Source organism: Mesoplodon densirostris, chromosome 4 (assembly GCF_025265405.1).
Source record: "Mesoplodon densirostris isolate mMesDen1 chromosome 4, mMesDen1 primary haplotype, whole genome shotgun sequence".
NCBI lineage: Eukaryota > Metazoa > Chordata > Mammalia > Artiodactyla > Ziphiidae > Mesoplodon > Mesoplodon densirostris.
In genome coordinates this window covers 11,232,794-11,258,149 of record NC_082664.1, presented here as the reverse complement: position 1 = coordinate 11,258,149, position 25,356 = coordinate 11,232,794, and the positions used below count along the sequence as shown (strand labels likewise).

Sequence of the window (25,356 nt, the reverse complement as noted above, 5' to 3'; positions counted from 1 at the left end):
CAGGAGAAAATGGTCTCGGTGGAATATAATCACCACCTTGGTTGTGTTGTATATTTTTACAATTAATTTTTATTTGTGTCAAGTTTTTATTTTTCGTTTTCTATATTTGGTTGTGATATTAATTTTTCTGCTTAAACTTTTTTTTTTGCTTTTTTTTCAAAGGTGCATTGATTTAAAGATCAATCTAGGTAAATAATGGAATGAAAGAGATGGGGGTTCAGCCACAATCATAAAAGTGGTTCAGGAGTGGATGAAAGTTGGGAAATTAAGTGGAAATGGAAGGCACGTTTCACAAAGAAAAAGGGTGCCTTGACCTTGGACTCTTATTGTCACACCTGATCACTGACGTGGTGACCCAGGAGGGTGGGAAACGCTCTCTTGGCAGGGCCTGAGCCAGAGGAAGCCGGCCACGGGACCCTAAGCTCTCGCCTGGCTTTCCCACACTGGCACCCTGTCTGGCACAGACTCAAATGCTCAAAAAGTATTTGTTGACTCAATGAATGCGTGGAAGAATGAACATGCAGATAAAACTCTGGAGTCCGTTCTGTCATTTCCAATATGAGTGTCAAAGTATTGTCTGAGATAGAAGGGCCTTGGGGGACCATCCAGGGCCACCCCATCATGGCACAAATGGGAAATGGAGGCCTGGGAAGAAGAAGGTGTTTGGCCGAGCCACACAGTTTGCAGGAAAAGCAGGGCCAGAAAGGAGGGCTTCTCACCTGTGATTATCCTCGCCAGCATACCAGCCTGTCACTTCCGGTGTGTGACCACACGAATGACCTCAGCCCAGGCAGACAGGAAACCAGCCTCCTGGCACCCTGCGTGTGCTTGAAAAGCCGTCTGCTCGGAAGCCACATAAAGGCTTTCTGCATTACTGGAAGGTCAAGTTGGATCACATCCCAGGGGCCTTCCTACCCTGGGATTGTGATGTTGGACACTTCCGTCCTTGGCTGAGGCTAGCCTCTCTCCTCTCATCAAGTACACCCATTCGTGGGCATCTCCTGGGCCAGAAGTCTCCAGACACCGATCATACCTCAGAGACCACGGAAAGCAGAATCTCAGGGATGCCACCTTCCCAAAGAGGTCGACCTGACCACCACCAGTCCCTCCAATCACCCTGACCTGCTCTATGCAATGTTCTTATTTAGTTATCACTCCTGTTGTTTGTTATCTGCCTCTGTCTCCCAGCCTGGAAGCCCCACAAGGGCAAGGAGTTTGATATATTTTGTTTACTGATGTGTCTCAGCCCCTGGAACAGTCCCTGGCACAGAGTGGACACTCAGCAAATATTTGTTGGATGGATGGATGGATGGACAAATGTTCCAGAGTCCTAGCTCTGTGGCTTTCTAGCTGTGGGGATTTGGGCAAATTAAGTGATCTTCTGGAGCCTCAGTTTTCTCATCCGTAGAATGGAATGGCTACACTAACTTGAAGGGTTGGGGTGTCTGGGGTTTGGGGAAAGGCCTTATGCAGTGCCGGGCTTCTGAGAGGCATATAGTCAGTGTTGGTTACATCAAAGTCAAAACACATTCATCCGCTCATGTGGTCTGTCAGTCCCCAAACATGTGGCCTGGTAAGGTTTCTTAGAAGAAGTAGGAGTCAGCCTTTTCTGGATGGATGAGTAACACGTTGAAAGGAACTGGTGGGAGGGGGAGAGTATGGGGAACAAGGCGAGCATCCGGGTGGGGTGGGACGGCAGGAGCAGAGGCAGGGAGGTGGAGATGCAGAGGGTGTGTTGAAGAAGCAGGCATGGCTGAGCCCCACGGCAGGCCTGCCAGGCAAAGGCACATGGTCTTCCCTCCCTGAGGAGAGGAGAGCTCTGGATGGGCCTGGCTGTGTCCGAAACATGGGTGATTTCTGGGACAGTCTTTCTTTTCAGCAAACATGTACTGAGCATGTTATCCATGATGTGCCCTGGCCCTGAGCCCAGGGGACACAGGGACACCCAGTCTTCAGCCATCGGGACACTTAACAACGCACGAGTTTGTCTGGGTCACCCTCCAACTAAATGCCTGCTAAAGCTGTCCACAGTCCTTCAGTTAAAGACCAGCCTTCTCCCTGTGGCCCACGAGGCCCCAGCCTACCTCTCCAGCCTCACCACCCACTTCCTCCTGCCTTATTTTGTTGCTCTGGTATGTTCATCTCATTTCAGTTTTTTGTCCACACCACCATCCCACCTCAGGGCCTTTGCACATACTGTTCCCTCTTCTTGGTACAGTTTCCCTCTGCTCCCCATCCCAGCTGCTTCCCCCTCTTTTTTGCCCAGGTAGAATTTATTTCTGTAGTGAAGAATGAAAATATGACTGTGAAAGTAAGAAATCATATAGAAAAATATTGAAAAGGTGCAACAGTCCTTTTTAGAATAAAGTTAATTAAAAGAAAGATGAATAAAGCACTAGATATTAAGCTTCATTTCCATTTGAAAGACCAACCAGGGTTTTACATTTTATTAACTACATGAAGAAAAATATACCCATATGCAGTTTTAATTAATAGCTATTGTTCAAAAACAGATATGCTCCCAGCATTCAGAGCTTTTCCCAATTGTCATGTTCCCAGGGCCTGATCCCCCACACTGGGTCAGACCCTCCTATTACAAACTCTCAAAGCACCCCATGACCGCCTTTCATCATGTTCACTAGAGCTCAGGATCATACATTTATGTGTTGCTACTCGATTCATGGCTGTTTCTTTCACTGGATATTAACTCCATGAAGGCAGGGGCCAGGTGTGTTTGTATCAGCTTCTAGCCCAGGGATTGCTGCCCCATAAGTCATTGTTTCATGCAGGATTTGATTGTAGCCCACATGGGGGTGGAGGGAAAATTCAGACCCAGGAGCCATCACAATGCATGGAGGTGAGTACTTTACTGAAGGGCTTCTTGGTAGAGAAAATTCCATAAAGAGGTCATAATGGATTGGGCTTTGAAGGATGAGTAGGAGCTCATTAGGCAGGAGCTGAGCATGCCCAGTAGAGGGGACAGCACCTTTCAACAAAGGAGGGGGTGCTGAGGCTCAGAGGCTTTAAATGACATGCCCAAGTCACCCAGCTACTAAGTGGCTTACCCTCCTGTCCCATGTCCCCAGTGGCATACATCACGGACCTGAGACGACTTCTGAGGGTTCTGGTGTTCATCTGGTGTCCTCCTACCTCCACCCCCAGGCTGGTGCCAGGGAAATGGTGACTGTCAGCAAAGTACTCCACGGGGGTCCTTTTGCTCCCACATCTGTGTCCTGGGTGCAGGATCTCAACCTTCTTGCCCTCCCCACCCTCTCAGAGAGAGGCTGCTTACTCTGGTGCTCCCGCATCTTGACACTTAACACCCTCAGCCAGTTCTATCCCTCTCCAGGCTGCCTTCCTTACCACCTTTTGTGGGGGGTGGATCTCCAGGGCCCTGTGGGTATCCAGGACAGAGGAGAAGGTGCTTATTGAATACACACACGCGTACGCACGCACACACACACACACACAGACACACACACACACACACACTAACCGGGACGGGGCAGCTCTCTTACCTTGGACTGGAGCTGAGGAATGACTAGCTGGACCCCCAGGTCTATGGGGAGCCCCTCCCTTCTTGCCCAAACCAGATGTCACAGCTGTTTGCTGCCTGTGGCTGACCACTAGGACAAAGGGAAGTCACTTCACCTCTCTGAGCCTCACTTTCCACATCTGGTCTATGAATGTCCATTCTGACTGCTGGAGGGGTAGCTGAGACCAGAACACAAAAGTCACTGTGAGCTGTGAATGCTAGGGGTTGGAGATTGCTGCCAGCTCAGGCTCCTTAGGGTCAAGCCAGGGAGGATCCCCTCCTCCCAAAACACCTTCAGCGTTGGCTTTGGGAATTCACAGCAGGAAACAACGGAATCAAGTGCTTAAAGAAACCTCGTACTCATATTCTTAGCCCTGTGAACACTGGTGCCCCCTAGTGGTCATATGCAGACCCTGCAGGGGCACGCTTTCCGGGGGCGGTGCATGGACCCCATTCACTCTTCAGCTGAGCTTGCTGACAGGTTCAAACCCCAGGGCTCTTCACTTTGGGCCGAAATAGTGGCTCTGGAGTCAGACAAACCTGACATTGAGTCCTGACTGCTGCTACTCTAGGTTGCATGTACTCTAATGCTGGACCAGCCCCACTCCTGTTTTTCTGGGCTGAGTCCAGAGCTCCCGTGTGGACCCTGTTGGGGAGATATCTGTGTAGCTCACATGCCAACCACTCAAAGCCAAGGGCTCTCAAAGGGGAATTAACCTCTCTGAAGCAGTGCGCTAGTTTCCTCAGAGCCCTAGAGGGGATTATCATTTGTCCTCAAGCATTGTCTATTTCTATAGGGAAACAGGGGCACAGAGAGAGTATGGCTTTCCCAAAGACACTTTGTTTCTAAGATTAGAACCCGGGTCTCACTCATTCCGGACCCCAGGTACTCGTCTTGGCTCACAGCTTCCCCATATTGTCCACCAACAGTCAGCAGACCTTGGGGGGTGTTGTTTATTAAATCACAAAACCCCTCCACCTGCCGGGGTGAGATCACTGTCAAGTGGATGTGGGTGGGGCATCTAATCCTGACATTTGAATGGGGAGAAAACTGATGGCCAGAAGTCAATGGTGCAGCCTGTTTGGACAGTGGTTTGGGGAGCCCATGATAGTGTGAGATTAGGTGAGAAAGTCCCTGTGGTCTCATTCCCAGGGAGACAAAACGTATTCAACCCCAGAACACAGTAGGGGTCTGTGGCAAGTCGGATTTCCCCCTTATCTCCCAGAAGGATTAACAATCTTTCCAAGGAAGAGCAGGTTATTCATTCCATTCTCCCTAATCATCAGCAGAAAGCGTTTGTTTATCTTGACCTTAAACGGTGTCTCCACGGGCAGTGTCTGTGCTCTGGAGCCCGCGGCCCTCTCTGTTCCCTTCTCATCCATCTTCAGGGTAGCCTTGTGCACCGCCTGAGGGAAACAGGAGCGAAGTCAGTGCTTGCGAAGCCACTTGGAGGTCCTGGATGGGCAAAGGCCAGCAAGAGGCCCAGAGAGGGAGAGGCCTCTGCCAGAGTCACCCAGCACAGCAGTAACTTGGCTGGTGCCAGTGTCCCCAGGGCTCCTGGCTTTTCTGCTGTCATCCCTGAAGGACGCTCAACAAGTAGATGCAGCATGAAGGAAATAGATGATGCAGGGGGAGCATCAGCTACAGGGAGGGGGACAGAGTGGGGTTTGCTATGTTTCCCATGACTTACAGGGAAGCATCAATGGTAATAAAGGCAGAAAGGCTATCCTGAGCTTTAGCTAGATGGAAGGGAGATGGGGGCATCCCTGGCCCAAAGCCTCCAGCCCGCTTCACACTCCTTTCATCCTCCCGGTGGAATGTTAAGAAGGAGTCAGCTTCTAGGGTCTGATGACTCAGACCCCAGATCCACCTGAAAGGGCATCAACATCTGTGACTAAGGATTTGACACTGGGAAATTGATGGGCTTCTGTGAAATACTGACACATTTCATTCCGTTCTACAAAATGCTAACAATTTTACTGGCAAGCCAAGAGCTGATGTTTACATATAGAATCGCAGCTATCAACACATCTGACTGCGGAAAAGAAAAGGGCCACTGTACTCAATAAAGGCCTATAGGAAAGGGGCAGGTGGTATTGAATGTGTATGCAAAGTCTGCAGCGGGAAAAGTTTTAAAAGCAATAAAATTCTATGAACTGTCTTTCTTCCTGTTGCAAGCTAGAAAATGCAGCTGAGTGAGCCACCCACTGTCAGCTCCTCTTGGCAACTCAGATCCTTCCTAGATTGGCTTGAATTTAGCCCTAGCAAATCCCCACCCACTTGAGCTCCATGCCTTGCCACTTCCTATCCTTAGGCCATGCTGCTCCCCCTACAGGAAGATCTTGCCCGCACCCTTCTCTGCTTGCTGAAATCTTCCCCCTTCTCAGTGCCCTTTAAGCCTAAAAGTAGGGTTGCCAGATAAAATATAGGATGTCCAGTTAAATTTGAATTTCAGATAAACGATGAAATTTTTAGCACAAGTATATCCCATGCAATGTTCAGGATATACTTATACTAAAAAAAATCATTCATCACTTATCTGAAATTTGAATTTCACTGGTGTCCTGTGTTCTATCTGCTAAATCTAGGCACCCTACCCCGAGTGGTCCTCTCTGATTGCCACCAATAGGCAGGTGCTCAGCCTTGCTGGAGACCATGGAGTCCTTTGCTTGCTTATTTCTACATTACGTAGAACATGTTCACGACTTAATCCTCACAAGCCTGGGTCAGTTCTAGGCCTGATGAATGTTCCAAGCCTCCATCCATTGTTTGTTGCATTGAATCAACTTCCAAAGTAGGGCCAGGAGATTGATGGTTCAGATTTTAAAGACTAGAAACACGAGGCTTGGGAGGTTATGTGATTTGCTCAGGATCATACGGCTGGTTAGAGGCGGAGCTGGATTCGAGCCCTGCCTGACTGGTGGGTGAACTCTTGGCTCGTACAGCTGCTGGGACAGTGGCTCTGGCCTGGGGCTGTATGAAGCCTCTCTGTGCTGGAGGGGACAGCGTCGGGCCAGGCAGGCTTACCTCACCCACTTTCAGGCTTCGATGACGGGAGATTCTGGTGAGATCACCGTGTTCCTCAAAGATTCTGGTGGGAAAATGTTCAAGCTTCCGGGTAAGATGGCGGAAGAGTAAGACGCGGAGATCACCTTCCTCCCCATGGATACACCAGAAATACAGCTACACGTGGAACAATTCCTACAGAACACCTACTGAACGCTGGCAGAAGACCCCAGACCTCCCAAAAGGCAAGAAACTCCCCACATACCTGGGTAGGGCAAAGTGGAGAGATCCCCACACAGAGGATCTGTGCCGAGCGGCACTCACCAGCCCGAGAGGCTTGTCTGCTCGCCCGCCGGGGCGAGCAGCGCTGGAAGCTGAGGCTCGGGCTTCGGTCAGAGCGCAGGGAGAGGACTGGGGCTGGCAGCGAGAACTCAGACTGAAGGGGGCTAATGTGCCACAGCTAGCCGGGAGGGAGTCCGGGAAAACTCTGGAGCTGCCGAAGAGGCAAAAGACTTTTTCTTCCCTCTTGGTTTCCTGGTGCGCGAGGAGAGGGGATTAAGAGCGCTGCTTAAAGGGGCTCCACAGACGGGCGCGAGTCGCGACTGAAAGCGCGGAGCCCAGTGACGGGCGTGGGACGCTGGGGCTGCTGCTGCCGCCGCCAAGAAGCCTGTGTGCGAGCGCAGGTCACTGCCCACACCGCCCTTCCGGGAGCCTGTGCAGCCTGCCACTGCAGGGGTCCCGGGATCCAGGGGCGGCTTCCCTGGGAGAACGCACGGCACGCCTCGGGCTGGTGCAACGTCACGCCGACCTCTGCCGCTGCAGGCTCGCCCCGCACTCCGTGCCCCTCCCTCCCGCCCGGCCTGAGTGAGCCAGAGTCCCCGAAGAGGCTGCTCCTTTAACCCTGTCCTGTCTGAGCGAAGAACAGACGCCCTCCGGCGACCGACACGCAGAGGCGGGGCCAAATCCAAAGCTGAGACCCAGGAGCTGTGAGAACAAAGAAGAGAAAGGGAAACCTCTCCCAGCAGCCTCAGAAGCAGCGGATTAAAGCTCCACAATCAACTTGATGTACCCTGCATCTGTGGAATACATGAATAGACAACACATCATCCCAAATTGAGGAGCCAGGAGTCAGTGCTGTGCCTCTGAGGTGGGAGAGCCAACTTCAGGACACTGGTCCACAAGAGACCTCCCAGCTCCACATAATATCAAATGGCAAAAATCTTCCAGAGATCTCCATCTCAACACCAGCACCCAGCTTCCCTCAACGACCAGCAAGCTACAGTGCTGGACACCCTAAGCCAAACAACTAGCAAGACAGGAACACAACGCCACCCATTAGCAGAGAGGTGGCCTAAAATCATAAAAAGTCCGCAGACACCCCAAAACACACCACCAGACGTGGACCTGCCCACCGGAAAGACAAGATCCAGCCTCATCCACCAGAACACAGGCACTAGACCCCTCCACCAGGAAGCCTACACAACCCACTAAACCAACCTTAGCCACTGGGGACAGAAACCAAAAACAACGGGAACTACGAACCTGCAGCCTGCAAAAAGGAGACCCCAAACACAGTAACATAAGCAAAATGAGAAGACAGAAAAACACACAGCAGGAGAAGGAGCAAGATAAAAACCCACCAGATCTAACAAATGAAGAGGTAATAGGCAGTCTACCTGAAAAAGAATTCAGAATAATGATGGTAAAGATGATCCAAGATTCTATTTCCCAGATCCAAAATCTTGGAAATAGAATAGACAAAATGCAAGAAACAGTTAACAAGGACCTAGAAGAACTAAAGATGAATCAAGCATCGATTAAAAACACAATACATGAAATAAAAAATACTCTAGATGGGATCAATAGCAGAATAACTGAGGCAGAAGAACGGATAAGTGAGGTGGAAGATAAAATAGTGGAAATAACTGCTGCAGAGCAAAATAAAGAAAAAAGAATGAAAAGAACAGAGGACAGTCTCAGAGACCTCTGGGACAACATTAAACGCACCAACATTCGAATTATAGGGGTTCCAGAAGAAGAAGAGAAAAAGAAAGGGACTGAGAAAATATTTGAAGAGATTATAGTTGAAAACTTCCCTAATATGGGAAAGGAAATAGTTAATCAACTCCAGGAGGCACAGAGAGTCCCATACAGAATAAATCCAAGGAGAAATACGCCAAGACACATATTAATCAAACTGTCAAAAATTAAACACAAAGAAATCATATTAAAAGCAGCAAGGCAAAAACAACAAATAACACACAAGGGAATCCCCATCAGGATAACAGCTGATCTCTCAGCAGAAACTCTACAAGCCAGAAGGGAGTGGCAGGACATAATTAAAGTGATGAAGGAAAAAAGCCTGCAACCAAGATTACTCTACCCAGCAAGGATCTCATTCAGATTTGATGGAGAAATTAAAACGTTTACAGACAAGCAAAAGCTGAGAGAGTTCAGCACCACCAAACCAGCTTTACAACAAATGCTAAAGGAACTTCTCTAGGCAAGAAACACTACAGAAGTAAAAGACCTACAATAACGAACCCAAAACAATTAAGAAAATGGGAATAGGAACATACATATCGATAATTACCTTAAATGTAAATGGACTAAATGCTCCCACCAAAAGATAGAGATTGGCTGAATGGATACAAAAACAAGACCCATATATATGCTGTCTACAAGAGACCCACTTCAGACCTAGAGACACATACAGACTGAAAGTAAGGGGATGGAAAAAGATATTCCACGCAAATGGAAACCAAAAGAAAGCTGGAGTAGCAATTCTCATATCAGACAAAATAGACTTTAACATAAAGACTACTAGAAGAGACAAAGAAGGACACTACATAATGATCAAGGGATCGATCCAAGAAGAAGATATAACAATTGTAAATATTTATGCACCAAACATAGCAGCACCTCAATACATAAGGCAAATACTAACAGCCATAAAAGGAGAAATTGACAGTAACACAATCATAGTAAGGGACTTTAACACCCCACTTTCACCAATGGACAGATCATCCAAAATGAAAATAAATAAGGAAACACAAGCTTTAAATGATACATTAAACAAGATGGACTTAATTGATATTTATAGGACATTCCATCCAAAAACAACAGAATACACATTTTTCTCAAGTGCTCATGGAACATTCTCCAGGATAGATCATATCTTGGGTCACAAATCAAGCCTTGGTAAATTTAAGAAAATTGAAATTGTATCAAGTATCTTTTCCGACCACAATGCTATGAGACTAGATATCAATTACAGGAAAAGAGCTGTAAAAAATACAAACACATGGAGGCTAAACAATACACTACTTAATAACGAAGTGATCACTGAAGAAATCAAAGAGGAAATTAAAAAATACCTAGAAACAAATGACAATGGAGACACGACGACCCAAAACCTATGGGATGCAGCAAAAGCAGTTCTAAGGGGGAAGTTTATAGCAATACAATCCCACCTTAAGAAACAGGAAACATCTCGAATAAACAACCTAACCTTGCACCTAAAGCAATTAGAGAAAGAAGAACAAAAACATCCCAAAGTTAGCAGAAGGAAAGAAATCATAAAAATCAGATCAGAAATAAATGAAAAAGAAATGAAGGAAACGATAGCAAAGATCAATAAAACTAAAAGCTGGTTCTTTGAGAAGATAAACAAAATTGATAAACCATTAGCCAGACTCATCAAGAAAAAAAGGGAGAAGACTCAAATCAATAGAATTAGAAATGAAAAAGGAGAAGTAACAACTGACACGGCAGAAATACAAAAGATCATGAGAGATTAAGCAACTCTATGCCAATAAAATGGACAACCTGGAAGAAATGGACAAATTCTTAGAAATGCACAACCTGCCAAGACTGAATCAGGAAGAAATAGAAAATATGAACAGACCAATCACAAGCACTGAAATTGAAACTGTGATCAAAAATCTTCCGACAAACAAAAGCCCAGGACCAGATGGCTTCACAGGCGAATTCTATCAAGCATTTAGAGAAGAGCTAACACCTATCCTTCTCAAACTCTTCCAAAATATAGCCGAGGGAGGAACACTCCCAAACTCATTCTACGAGGCCACCATCACCTTGATACCAAAACCAGACAAGGATGTCACAAAGAAAGAAAACTACAGGCCAATATCACTGATGAACATAGATGCAAAAATCCTCAACAAAATACTAGCAAACAGAATCCAACAGCACATTACAAGGATCATACACCATGATCAAGTGGGGTTTATTCCAGGAATGCAAGGATTCTTCAATATACGCAAATCAATCAACGTGATACACCATATTAACAAATTGAAGGAGAAAAACCATATGATCATCTCAATAGATGCAGAGAAAGCTTTTGACAAAATTCAGCACCCATTTATGATAAAAACCCTGCAGAAAGTAGGCATAGAGGGAACTTTCCTCAACATAATAAAGGCCATATATGACAAACCCACAGCCAGCATCATCCTCAATGGTGAAAAACTGAAACCATTTCCACTAAGATCAGGAACAAGACAAGGTTGCCCACTCTCACCACTCTTATTCAACCTAGTTTTGGAAGTTTTAGCCACAGCAATCAGAGAAGACAAGGAAATAAAAGGAATCCAAATGGGAAAAGAAGAAGTAAAGCTGCCACTGTTTGCAGATGACATGATACTATACATAGAGAATCCTAAAGATGCTACCAGAAAACTACTAGAGTTAATCAATGAATTTGGTAAAGTAGCAGGATACAAAATTAATGCACAGAAATCTCTGGCATTCCTATATATTAATGATGAAAAATCTGAAAGTGAAATCAAGGAAACACTCCCATTTACCATTGCAACAAAAAGAATAAAATATCTAGGAATAAACCTACCTAAGGAGACAAAAGACCTGTATGCAGAAAATTATAAGACACTGATGAAAGAAATTAAAGATGATACAAATAGATGGAGAGATGTACCATGTTCTTGGATTGGAAGAATCAACATTGTGAAAATGACTCTACTACCCAAAGCAATCTACAGATTCAATGCAATCCCTATCAAACTACCACTGGCATTTTTCACGGAACTAGAACAAAAAATTTCACAATTTGTATGGAAACACAAAAGACCCCGAATAGCCAAAGCAATCTTGAGAACGAAAAATGGAGCTGGAGGAATCAGGCTCCCTGACTTCAGACTATACTACAAAGCTACAGTAATCAAGACAGTATGGTACTGGCACAAAAACAGAAAGATAGATCAATGGAACAGGATAGAAAGCCCAGAGTTAAACCCACGGACATATGGTCACCTTATCTTTGATAAAGGAGGCAGGAATGTACAGTGGAGAAAGGACAGTCTCTTCAATAAGTGGTGCTGGGAAAACTGGATAGGGACATGTAAAAGTATGAGATTAGATCACTCTCTAACACCATACACAAAAATAAGCTCAAAATGGATTAAAGACCTAAATGTAAGGCCAGACACTATCAAACTCTTAGAGGAAAACATAGGCAGAACACTCTATGACATAAATCACAGCAAGATCCTTTTTGACCCACCTCCTAGAGAAATGGAAATAAAGACAAAAATAAACACATGGGACCTAATGAAACTTAAAAGCTTTTGCACAGCAAAGGAAACCATAAACAAGACGAAAAGACAACCCTCAGAATGGGAGAAAATATTTGCAAATGAAGCAACTGACAAAGGATTAATCTCCAAAATTTATAAGCAGCTCATGCAGCTCAATAACAAAAAAAACAAACAACCCAATCCAAAAATGGGCAGAAGACCTAAATAGACATTTCTCCACAGAAGATATACAGACTGCCAACAAACACATGAAATGATGCTCAACATCTTTACTCATTATAGAAATGCAAATCAAAACTACAATGAGATATCATCTCACACCAGTCAGAATGGCCATCATCAAAAAATCTAGAAACAATAAATGCTGGAGAGGGTGTGGAAAAAAGGGAACACTCTTGCACTGTTGGTGGGAATGTGAATTGGTACAGCCACTATGGAGAACAGTATGGAGGTTCCTTAAAAAACTACAAATAGAACTACCATATGACCCAGCAATCCCACTACTGGGCATATACCCTGAGAAAACCATAATTCAAAAAGAGACATGTACCAAAATGTTCATAGCAGCCCTATTTACAATAGCCCGGAGATGGAAACAACCTAAGTGTCCATCATCGGATGAATGGATATAGAAGATGTGGCACGTATATACAATGGAATATTACTCAGCCATAAAAAGAAATGAAATTGAGCTATTTGTAATGAGGTGGATAGACCTAGAGTCTGTAATACAGAGTGAAGTAAGTCAGAAAGAGAAAGACAAATACTGTATGCTAACACATATATATGGAATTTAAGAAAAAAAATGTCATGAAGAACATAGGGGTAAGACAGGAATAAAGACACAGACCTACTAGAGAATGGACTTGAGGATATGGGGAGGGGGAAGGGTAAGCTGTGACAAAGTGAAAGAGCGGCATGGACATATATACACTACCAAACGTAAGGTAGATAACTAGTGGGAAGCAGCCGCATAACACAGGGAGATCAGCTCGGTGCTTTGTGACCGCCTGGAGGGGTGGGATAGGGAGGGTGGGAGGGAGACGCAAAAGGGAGGGGATATGGAAACATATGTATATGTATAACTGATTAAATTTGTTATAAAGCAAAAAATTTTAAAAAAAATTCAAAAAATACAAATACATGGAGGCTAAAAAAAAAAAAAAAAAAGGTTCAAGAATTTATCCATAGCAACAAGTCCTTTGGATTATATACAGTTAAAATATAATAACTATGATAAAACTTAGAGTTTTACTAGGCTCATAAGAAATGTTTAGTTTTATAGAGCACCCAGAGTAACTAAAATCATCCAAACCAAGATAAAAAATCAAATTAAAAATAAATAAATAAAAACAGGCAAAGGGCTCAAATGACCTGAAAATAAAGAAATTACTTTCTGAAGGTCATTTCATTCCATTAATTTGGGTACCAGCTTCAAGTTATTTTTTATAGTTTATTTTATCTATAAAATACATGCTTTCATTAAATGCATCATTACTTTAAAAAAAAAAAAAAGATTCTGGTGATACCTAGGTAGGAAAGAGTCTTCTTCAGGTCGAGGTTTCTGGTGATGAACAACTGAGGCACAAACACATCTGTGACCCTAGGGAGTAGAAAGTGACCCAGATGAGCAGCAGGACCCTGCCGTTTTTCCAGGCAGGCTTTAGGAGAGGTGATGATGAGGCATGTGTCCTCCCAGTCCCTGAGGTCTCAGAACTTCTCTCTATCCACAGAACGAGGAGAGGCTCCTTAAGCCTGGGATGGGGTTTTAAAACATCCATGCTCTCTGAACTGTGCTCCTACTTCCTATCAAAACTGCCCGTGCCCTCATCCACAGAAATGTCCTCGAGTCCCCATGTCTCAGGACGCCTTCAGCACAGCCATGGAGGGTCTCCCCACTGTAGCCTCAGCCATGCCCAAGCCCTGAGCTAATTGTGACCCCAGCAATCTGGTGCTAGAAGCAGCAGGGCCCTGAGGTCGGAAGCCAGTCAGAACTGAGTTCAAATCCACTCTGCCTTCCATGAGCTCTGTGACTTGGAGCAAATGATTTCACCTCTCTAAGCCACTTGTATGAAAATGATGATGGTAGCACCCACAGGACCAGAAGAGGGCTAAAGCGAATGCACGGAAAGTTCTCAGCAGCATCAGTGATCAGCAAGTGTTCTCCCCTTGGCCTTGAAGGAGCAGCTTCACGTCCTCCGTGGGTGGGACCTGGGTTGGCCTCCCTGCCCTGGGCCTGGGGTCAGATGTCCTGAGGCACCTATGGACCCTGGATTCCTGTCCACCTGGTCGTGGACCCCATTTCTTCTTGCTTCTGCAAGGACCTCATTCCTGCCTTCGTTTCCTTTTTCTCCTGCACCATCCATAGATGACATCTACTGGATCACCCTCCGGGGCAGACTGCAGGCTCTAACAACCCCCATCCTCAAATCAAAAGCAAAATCATCTCCCTTGGTCCCTAGTCACGCCTCCAGCTTCCAGCCCATGTCTTTTCTTTCTTTCAGGGCAGAAGCTGCCTCTACCTCTATCTCCACGTTCCCCCATTATCGCCTCAACCCATTTCTCCAGAGTTGCCGCTGACGTTGCCTTGCTAGAGCCAGCAGCCACATCTCCGAGAGCGGCGCTAGATAGTCAGTGCTTTGTTCCATTTCAAAGCGCTCCCACCTAAGTCCATGCCCTCTGCTCTCCCGGTCCTTCACCGGCCGCTCCTCTCGTCCTCTGCGGCTCCGCCTCCTCGCCTGTCTCTCATCACCATAGTGTTCCCAGGCTCCCCTCCGCTCCTCTTCTCTTGTATATCTTTTCTTCCTCCTGAGGGATTTCATTCTGTGTCGTGGATTTAAACACCAACGATAGGCCCAGTGACTCTCAAACTCACCTTTCCACTCATCCATTCATTAAACACTTTTTTTTTTTTTTTTTGCGGTACGCGGGCCTCTCACTGTTATGGCCTCTCCATTTGCGGAGCACAGGCTCGGGACGCGCAGGCTCAGCGGCCATGGCTCACGGGCCCAGCCGCTCCGCGGCATGTGGGATCTTCCCAGACCGGGGCACGAACCCGTGTCCCCTGCATCGGCAGGTGGACTCTCAACCACTGCGCCACCAGGGAAGCCCAACACATATTTCTTTTTTTATTATTATTATTTTATTTTTTAAAAGCTATCAAAATAATTTTAATTATGAGAAGAAGGAGAAGGAGAGAAGAAGGAAAATAATTGCATATTCTCATCAGCTATGTTTGATCATCGTGCCTCCCCCAACACATATTTCTTAAGTGCCTACTGAGTACCAGGCTCTGTTCTACATGCTTAGATGCATCTAGAACAGGCAAAAATCCATGCTCTCGAACTTGTGCTCTAAAAGGGAAGACAGGAAGTAAAACCATCACAACAAAAGTGAGACATAAGCCTAGATACATGGAGTGGTAGTCTCAGTAAGTGCTATGGAAGAAAAATACAGATTGATCTAGGGGGATCAGGAATGCTGGAGTAAAGGGAAGATTTGAGCAAGCTTTCAAGGGGGCAAAGCAGTTCCGCAAGTTATATTTTTTTCTTTTTTGTGTGTGGTTATTTTTTTTTATGAGTGAAATGGCGAGCCATAGTTGGGTTTTGAACTGATGAGTGACATGGTCTTGATGTGGGTTTAAAGCGATCATTTTGTCAGCTCTATTAATCATATACTCTTGGTGGTGGGGATAGGGATGGGAGTTGATGCCAGGAGACCATGTGGAAGCTAGTGAGCGCAGTGGTCAGATGCTGGGAGTCATAGAGATGGTGGGCAGAGGCCAGACTCCAGCTATATCTTAAAGTAGGACTACTGGGATTCCCTGGTGGACTGAATGAGGGACTGAGAGAGTGATCAAGGAGGACCCCAGGGTTTTTAGTTTGAGCTCCTGAAAGGATGGAGTGGTCATTGAATGAGATCAGAAGCTTGAGGAGTCTCCATGGGGGGAGATCAGGATGTTCATTCCGGACGTGTTGAGACTAAGGTCTCATCAGGCATCGGGAGAGATCCTGGATAAGCAGATGGATATGTGACTCTAGAGTTTGGGAGAGAGAACTGAGGCTAGGGATAGAATGATGTGGAAGTCGTGGTTGTACAGGTGGTGCTGAAAGCTCTGAGGCTGATGCACACGCTCAGAGGTGAGTATCAGTGAAAGAGAGGCACTCAGTTCTGAGACCTGGAGGAGAACGGGGGCAGTGAGGGAGACGGAGCAGGAGAGAGGTGAGAGGAGGGGTCCTGGAAGCCGAGTGAAGGACACCTCTTAAGAAGGTGGGGTGGCCAAGCTGGGTCAAATGCTGCTGACAGATTGAGAAGGAAGGTCTGAAACTGGCCCAGGATTCAGCCACATGGATGCCCTTGGTAACCTTGGAGATGGAGGTCTCCATGGAGAGGTGAGTGCAAAGGCTGACTGCAGTGGGTCTAAGAGAAGATGGGAGGGGAGGAGCTGGGTACGGTGAGCAGAGGCAACTGCTTGAAGGTATTTACCTGCAAAGGGGAGCAAAGAACGGAGCAACAGTGGAGGAAGTAAGGTCAAGAGAAGATTGTTTTTTGTTGGGAGAAATGAGAGCATCTTCCTATCTGATGGAAAGGATTCAGTGGAGAGCAAAAACATTTGCTGATGTAGGAGAAAAGGGAGTTTCTAGGGTGATATTTTTGAGTAGTGAGGGGAGATAGGGCATAAATGGGGCATAAATGGGGAGGTTGACTTTAGTTCATGCCAAAATGGGAAGGCAGATGCTGGAAAGCAGATACACATCCCAGTAAATTTGTATACATGTGATGGGGTACCCAGGCTGGGAATGGACCCTCAAAATTTTTACCGAGAAAATGGATATATCAGCAGTTTGATGTCTCCTATAGGTAGAGCTTTCTATTTGCCTTTGAGAAAACTGAGCCTTTCCTCTGGGGAACTCACCATGGCAGGTCTCTATGCAAAAATCAAAGCAGACATCTTTCTTCTGAACAGACAAGAGTCCAGGCTGTAGTCACCCACAGCCTAAATTCCCAGGTGTCCTGCACAGACAGCTAATTGGGGTGTATCATTTAGGTGTGTGTCTGTTGACTTGGTCACTTCTCCTGGGGAAAAGGTGAGTTTTCTCTTCAGCCTCTCCTAGAACACATGCAAGAGTCCATCCCCCTGCCCTCGCCTAGAGAGAACCGATGCAGAGGTATGGACTTGACAACTTGTCCTTCAGACCCAGTGAGCTCAGAGGGTAGGAACGTTGGACCCTCATTCAGATGAAACACAATTTCCTCCTTGGGAACCATGGGCGAGACCATTGCCCTGCATGGTGATGTGGAGTTTCCCGTGTAGGGGTGGACTTTACTGCTCTCAGCCATCCTGGGTCCAGAAGTGACTGGGGAGACAGGACCTCAGCTGGGGTGAGAAGAACACTCCTCTCCATGGTGCTCCTGGCAGGGATTCCTGGCTTCTAGGCACGGAGATTCTGGGAGCAGTCATGGTCAGGGGGAGGCAGACCAGGAGCTAGCTGGGAGGGCGCTCTGGAAGGGACCCTGAGAGCAGCCTGTGCCTGGACTCCATGAGAGACCACCTCCATGCACTGTAGGTATCCCTGGGCCCAGACTTGCTGGCCTGCAGGAGATCTCAAAGCGCTTATCGCACACTTGGGTGGAGGAGCAAAGGAAGGAGGGTGGGGCCCTATCCTGAAACTAGAGACATGGCGACAGTCCCCCAGGAACATCTGTATGTGGTTAGTAGTGGCCTCGTGGTGGTGTCAGCTCCGGGGGCTTCAGAGGGGCTTGGTGAGGGGAGCATGAAGCACCAAACATTGGCACCAGAGCTTCAGCCCAAGGAAAATTGTCAGAAATGACTGGGAGAAGGAGATGGGGGCTCTAAGGATGCGAGTCCCAGTGATACAACTGCCAGGTCTCAAGCCACCATGATTTGAACAATAAATGACATGGGATCTTCTGAAGTCCACGTCTCATGAGGCCAGGACTTCTGGGTGAAATGAGGATGGGGGAGCTGGAGTCCTTCCACCTTCCTTTCCCCTTACACATCCCTCAACCCCTTAGGGAGGTCCCCAGGACTTCTCTGTGAACCTAAAACTCTGTAGAGCTCAGGCTGGGCACCACCAGTCTCTTTGAGGGCATGCCTGTGTTACGGGAACCCACGCCTTCACCTTCACCCGATGAGCTGACGTCCTGAGGTTCTCACCTGAGGGTAGGAGTAGGAGAACCAGATTTGCAGGACTCCTGTCATTCAACAAGCCAGAGGTTCAACAGATCTGAGGACCTGGCAACTCTTCCTCTTCAACCCGTTAGAAGGGGAGGGAGAAAGGACCTTACTCTCATGGCATGCCCTCTGGGGGGCAACACTGTGCTCAGGCACATTTAATTCTGTCGAGTCTTATGAAGTCAGCATCGTATGACCACGTCATAGATGAGAAAACTGGGTCTCAGCTAAGGTTGGAACCCAGACTCTTGTTTCTGTCTCAGGCACCAGACTTTGCCAACCCGAGGCCCCTGGTTTGCAGCAGGGAGGATCAGGGGGTGTTGTGTAGAACCCAAGGTGTAATAACCCTCGTGGGGCCAGCCATTTAGCCTGCTGCTTTCCCCTACCCTCTCCCGCCCCCTCCAAATAGTGACTTCATCTAAAGCATTCAGAACTAGAATTTCTCTCTCATGAGCTTGCAGTGAAATCTAGATATCTGAAATGCATTCTGCAATTCTCCCGAGGGTGTGTTCCCAGGTGAAGGAAGCTGCGTTTGCTCAGTTACCACCCATGGACAGCCCAGCTCAGTCCTGGCATTGTCTCTGCCTCTCTTAGAACCCTCCTCAGTTCCCGACAGCACGTTGGGCATGGCAGAGCTTCTCAGTAAACACCTTTTGGATGCAGAATGATGGTGGGGTCAGGTGGAAGAGAGGACAAAAGGACCAAGGAGGAGGACGTCCTGATACCGCTTCTATCCAATGGAAGTTGCCCTTTCCACCTCATAGACCCACTGAAATGGAGCAGGACCTTATGGTTCTCGCCCCCCATGTCCTCAGCCTGCCTTTTGTCTGTGGAAAAACTTTAGCCAAAGAATAAGTTTAATCAGAGAAGTGAGAAAAATGCAGAAACAAAAGAAAACAGTCAAATGAAACCAAATAATAATAGTTTAGTCATGAAAGCAAAGGCAAGGAGCTTTAGTTCCTCAAGGACTATGGGTAATATTCTGAATCATATTTGTTGAGCTGTCTTATAGACACTGACACCCGCACCAGGTGGAGGATGTTAACTACATGATGACCAGTCTGTAACCATGACATAAGTTGTCACAATTCTGAGAACTGGCCTCAAAGGAATGGGAACAAACTGACCCTGGAACTAAAGACTAACTGTACTTAAAACAATGAAGATGACACAGATCAGACCACTGTATGACCAATTTCAAGATGACGGTCAGAGCTGACTATGCTGTTTCTGCATGTAGCTCCGTCCCTCCATCTATAAAAGCTCTTGCCCACTGATTGGGGTGGGAGGGAGTTGGCCTTTGGTCAGGAGTCTGCCCTTCCCCCCGCCCCCTCCCCCACCCCATTGTTGGCATCTGACAGAAAGCAAACTTTCCTTTCCATCAACTTGCCTCTTTTTTGGCTTTTGAGTGGTGACCAGCTGGACCCTCACTTTCGGTGCCACAGACCCTGTCCTAGCCCAGCAACTTTCAAGATACCTTGAAGGTCTACACTGACATCAAGCCCCCAGGCCTTAACTCTAATGCTAGCTCTCATCTTTCCTGAGAAAAGCTATTAGGTGGCAAATGCCTGGGAAGGATTCTGGAGGCTTACCTTAAATCTGTTGTAATTTTATGTTTTAAAAGAAAATTATTTACTCACTTTGGTTCTTCAACTATTATTAGTATAACTTATTGGGGTACACTTCACTGGTTTTATGACACCACAGTTGAAAACAGTCTATGTACAATGTACAACTCACAGCTCCCTTTGACACTCCAAGTGCTTGTGCTCACAGTTTCCCTCTGACTATGATTCCGTCGCTCCTATCCCTTCCATATGTACCACTATTCAGCCCTGAAGATGGCACCAATGTCACCTATGCCATGAAGCCCTCTCTGACCACCACTGCCCGTCAAATTTTGCTTCATCCTCTGCACTCTCATAATGTTTAAGCATCTATATTTTTATGACTCGTTTTCCAGTCTACCTCCTACCAAAATATAAGTTCATCATGGAGCCCAGAATAGGGCTTATCCATGGGGTAAGAGCTCAGTAACTCTGGGATAGAAGAAGCCAAGACAGTGGGAGGAGACGGAGGAAGAAGGAAGACACTGCATGTGCCAGGCACCCTGTTTACCTTCGTATGAGTAATTGTTTCCATCTGGCAAAAGTGTTCATCCCCAAGGCTTCCTCCACGTGCTTCATTTTGCCCTCATCAGGAAGAATGAAGACCGCCGTCATGTTGCCCTGGTAGGGCATTTCCAGGACAGTACAGGAAAGCTGGTCATCATGACCAACTTCATACATGCCCATGTGGAACATCATGGGCACCTTCACTGCCTTGTTTCCATCCAGAATGAAATCTTCCTCTTTAGTTGCCTTTGGATCAAACTCATGTTGCCACCTGGCTTAAGATTGAAGAAGAACAAAGTGACACGAGTGTCCTGAGGGAGAAGAGGTTACTGGATCCAGTTAACCCCTGGGTCTCTGTCCACATGGACTTAAGGAAGGGGTTTGGATACTCGGGGATATCAGAGTAGGTCCACAGGAATCCCTGACCTCATGCCATGCCCTGAAGACTTCTGGTGAGGTGAGCTTGGTCCCAGTGATCTGTTCCCAATGAAGCCAAGACTAGTGTTGCTGACTGAGAGGGGAGCTTCAGACTGTCCTAAGCCCAGGTGCTCCTGAGGCTGAGAAACCCTTGGATTCTGTTACAGAAGCAGGAAGTGGATTACACTTAGTGGGGGCTATTTGGGTCTGATGTGAGTGAAAATTCTCAAGTCTATTCTAGGTCAGCCCTGGAGGGGCCACTTGCATATGGGACTAAGAAAACTAAATTCACAGGCTGCCCTTGGAAGCGTGCTGAAAAGCAGCGAACTCCTAAAGCTGGGTGTTTTGACCCCTACTTTTTCACCCTAAGGACTCTTTGATGGCATAAACTCAGACCTGGGTCTTTTCACACTTGCTACCCTCAGAGCCCCCAGTATAAGGCCCTTAGGGCCAAGTCACTGAGTTCAAATTTCTGGCTTTATTGCTGTAGAAGGATGACCTTGGACAAGTATCTCAATCTCCCTGGGCTTCAGTGTCCTTATCTGCCAAATGGGGATATTGATGGGAATCTCATAGGGCTGCTGTGAGACTTAGTAGGGAAAGGCAGCACAGCTCAGTGACTGTGTGTAGTGAGTGTTGAGTGGATGCTAGTCATTATCAGCATCATTGTCATTGTTCTTGTTGTAATCTAGGGGATGTAGGGACTTTGGGAAATTCTTGATTCTCCTTTCTTCCCTGCCTTGGGCAGACTGAGATTTCAGTCTACTATTATCACTCCTTTTTTTTTTTTCTATAGCCATCAATCTCCTTGTGGATTTGGGGAGAGCTGAACTTCCATATTCAGGACCATGTTGCTGACAGCCCAGTAGTGATCTTGCTTGGCCTGACGGTTATTGGCCTCTCATTCTCACCTATGTTGGCCAATATTTGTGTGTGTGTGTGGTGTGTGAGTGGGTGTGTATGGTGGTGGTGGATGAAGCTTGGATTGGAGAATATTTTTCCAGCTTCTTTTTCAGTACCTTACCCTCAGACTTGAACAATCTATAACATGTGGTAAGAAGACAAAGGCATCGACCAATGTGATCATGATCACCACCATCAACATCATCACCATCCTGGGCATCTACTTGGAGATATGGAAAGCACAGCCCTCAGGTCAATAGAAGTGGATTCTAGTCCTGACTTTCATTGGCTGGCTTTGTAACTTTAAGTAAGTCAATTAATCTCTCTCTGAATTTCACTCTCCTGATCTAAGAAGTGGGGAAAAGAATGTCAGTCCAACCTCTACAACCAATGTTGTGTTAGGATAATCAGTAATAATAAAAATTCACATATGGAGAATAGACTTCAAAGAATTCATTTCTCATACATTTTCACTTTGAATTCCAATAAACACCCTATGAGCTATGTATCGAGGTACTCCTTTTTCAGATAGGAGAAATAGGATTCAAAGAGACTAATTACATGTGAATTCAAGGTTACAGAGCAAGCAAGTGGACCACCTATGTATTTAATTCAAGTCTACTGGTCATCCTATCCTTTTCACATCAACATGCCCTAAGCTGTACCTTGAAAGAAAACATAATTGATAAGAAGCATCACAGTGTCAGGGTCTATCTTCTTGATTAGGTTGTTGATTCTCCACTGGGTTTTCACACTGACATAGTCATTGATCTGCTTCTGAGCATTTTCCGAGTTCTGGAAGTTGGTGGGGACAGTGTCTGCCTTGTACAGGTTCTTGACATCTGTCAGAAACTTCTTCTGTGGCTTTAGCTTCTGGTCGATAAACAAGGCATTCCCGAGTCTCAGCTTATGGTCCTGGTTCGCCTGGTTCAGCCTGTGGATGAGGTAATGGAAGCCTTCATGAAGATCTTTCTCAGGTATATTCCTGAAATTGAAGGCTTCCTTGATCTCAGCCAGGGTGGAGTCCTGGGCACCCAGACACAGCATGGCAAAGGCCATAGAGATGCTCCAGGAGGAGAACAAGATATTATCGTCAGGGCTGTTGAAGGACAGCTTCTTGAACAGATTGAGGCCAAAGTCTGTGTTTCTCTTTGCAAGCTCCTGAGCTGTCGTCCTTCCCTTCCCTGCTTGGCCCTGACTCACAGCTTCATGATTCTTTGGAGAGAAGTTGGGTTTCAGAAGACCTTCCACGGTGAGGAGCCCAGCCAGAAGCAGATCCGGGCCCAGCATGGGGTTCATTTTCCTTGGAGATTGTCCTGTTGAGTAGTAGACCTGAGGTTAGCAGAAAAGAGAACAAAAGAACCCCATTACCCCTGTCTTATCCACAAGGAAGACCAATGAAAGAAGTGACACAGTGACCAGCATGTGCTGTGCATAGCAGTTCATAAGTGCTTTGACATCCATTACAGCATGTAGCCTTTGCAGTCACCTCAGGGAATAGAAGTGATTACATAACTGAGAAGTCTGAGTGTAGAGGAGTCTTATAGTAAGAGGATCTCAGTTCCTTTAAGGAACTGCTTCCTCCCTCCATTGGATCACAATAAGAATACCCCATGGTGTGGGCATGATGCAGGGTAAGCCATCATAACACTGTATTCCCCTGCCACACTGATTAGTTAAGAAATGAGAGGGTGACAAAAATCAGATAAATCAGTGTCTTTCTTTGAGAATGCAAAGTCCTCTTAACTCTGGGGTGACTGGCTTAATGGGAAAGCCTTGGACCTGAATGTGGACATGACATTCACATATAGAAGGAAAGATGAGAGAGAGAGAGATGGGAAGAGAGAAATAAGAAGACATATTTGGTGACATCTTTGGAGTTCCTGGATTGAGCTTTACCTGAAGCCACCCACTGCCATTTTTCAAGGTTACAAGAGCCAGTAAATATCCCTTTCAGAGATGGCTGGCTTGAGTTGGAGTATTTTTCCTTACAACCAGAGATAAAGTTCTTTGTCTAAGATCACATGGTAAGTGGTAGATACCCACCACAGGAGAACCCAGGTCTCTAGCAAACTTCCTTCCCTAGACCTTTTCCAGGGAAGAAAAGAGAACAGCGTTATGGAGAGAAAAGGCCAACTCTGCCTGGCTCCAGGACTGCTGCTTCTTTCACCACCTCTCAGCTTTGACATCTCCCCATAAGACTGTGAGCTTCTGGGGGACAAACATTTCATTTTCCATTTTCCTTTAATCTTTAGCCCTTATGCTGCCAAAATACAGTATTCCAAAAAGTGTGTTCATTTCAGTAGTTAGACATGTTGATGATTTTTTAGACCAACTTATATGTCAAATAAAGGCAGCTTTCTTTGCTTGGTCCTCTGTTATCACTTCCTGTGTTTTTTCCTGTAATTTACATCTTTCCATACTGGTAATCTGTGGGAAATATTGAGCTGCTCAACAATAAAGGCTATTCCTGGTGGTTTTAGATTGGGTTCCTGAGAAGCAGAGCCTGAGACAAGGGTTCAGGTATATATTGTATAATGGGGGAATGATCTTAGGATGAGCCCCTCAGGAAGTGAGGGAAGCAGGGCTGGAAAGGGAAGGAGCTCAGTGAGGATGTGGCCTCAGATAACATCTACTCTGGACCGGATCCACAGGGCATGTCCATGCCCTGGAGCACGGACATCCTGGAAGCATTGACATTCTGAGGCAAGAGGACTGGCTTTTCAGAGGGAAATAGTCAGTGGCTGTGGTCTGCCCCTCAGGATGTAGGGCTTAGGGCATCACTTTCTGGGTCAATTAGCTCCTATCAGCCAAGGGAAGTTTTCTGGAGAGGAAAGGGCAGCTGTGAGCTGGTAGCTGCCAACTTTCACAGCATCACCAGCCCCGGGGACCTGGGCCCAGCAGAGTAGAGTCCACTGCAGCTAAATCCCTAGCGCCTGGCACCAAGTAGGCTCTTTCCAATTGATTGAAGGAGAGGACCAATGAGGAGCAGCACAAGGCCTGCACCTAGGAGCGCCCCCAAATCCCCACGTTCTTTGTGGCTCCAAAACCTCTATGCCAGGTCCTGTGGATATGGCCATCATCACAGCAGACATGAGTCTTCAGGGAGCTTGTGGCCCAGTGTTTGATACTGTACTGCCATTGCTTCCCATGATCCCTTCTGTCTTCCTAAGGAAACTTCACTTTTTTTTTTTCAGGTGTCTACCTCAGGCAGCTCACATGCTCAGGGACAGGGAACCCCTCCCCAGCTCTAAGGGTAGCCCTGAATGAGTCAGGGTAACCTCCACTCCCCTGCTAGTGACTGGTCCCCAAGCCAGGCCTAATCCAATCAGTGCACAGTGAGTTTCTGCCCTGAGAGTTGTTCAAGGAGGGCCACGGGACTGAAGTGATCCAGTGAGGGTGTATTTCAGGGCTCTTTGCTGGAATGTTGGGGTGTTGCCCTCTCTCTTCCTCTGGATGTCCAGACAGATGTAGATGCCAGGGACTACCACAGCCCTTTGTCCCAAGAGGGGAGTGACTCTAGGACAAAGCCAGAACACAAAGAGGGTGCATACAAAGACTTTGCCAAGAAACTGGGGCGGGGGCCCAGAGTAAGTTCAGCTGGA

The 25,356-nt window shown here is 46.6% G+C and overlaps 1 protein-coding gene across 1 annotated transcript; it reads right to left on the bottom strand.

Moving 5' to 3' along the window:
* Positions 1-4,750: 4,750 nt before the first annotated feature.
* Positions 4,751-23,050, bottom strand: LOC132488998 (serpin A12-like). Its single transcript, XM_060097911.1, has 5 exons — positions 22,417-23,050; positions 20,436-20,706; positions 13,620-13,724; positions 6,564-6,627; positions 4,751-4,942 (listed from the first exon to the last, which is right to left on the bottom strand). Exons 1-5 carry the CDS (start codon positions 23,048-23,050, stop codon positions 4,751-4,753), a joined length of 1,266 nt encoding a protein of 421 aa, XP_059953894.1.
* Positions 23,051-25,356: the final 2,306 nt, after the last annotated feature.

Coding starts and splice junctions, on each gene's coding strand:
- LOC132488998 (XM_060097911.1), bottom strand. CDS start 23,050: ATGAACCCCATGCTGGGCCCGGATCTGCTTCTGGCTGGGCTCCTCACC. Junction 20,707..22,416: donor CAATTATGTTTTCTTTCAAG/GTACAGCTTAGG, acceptor TTCAATCTTAAG/CCAGGTGGCAACATGAGTTT. Junction 13,725..20,435: donor AAACAATTACTCATACGAAG/GTAAACAGGGTG, acceptor TCTACTCCCTAG/GGTCACAGATGTGTTTGTGC.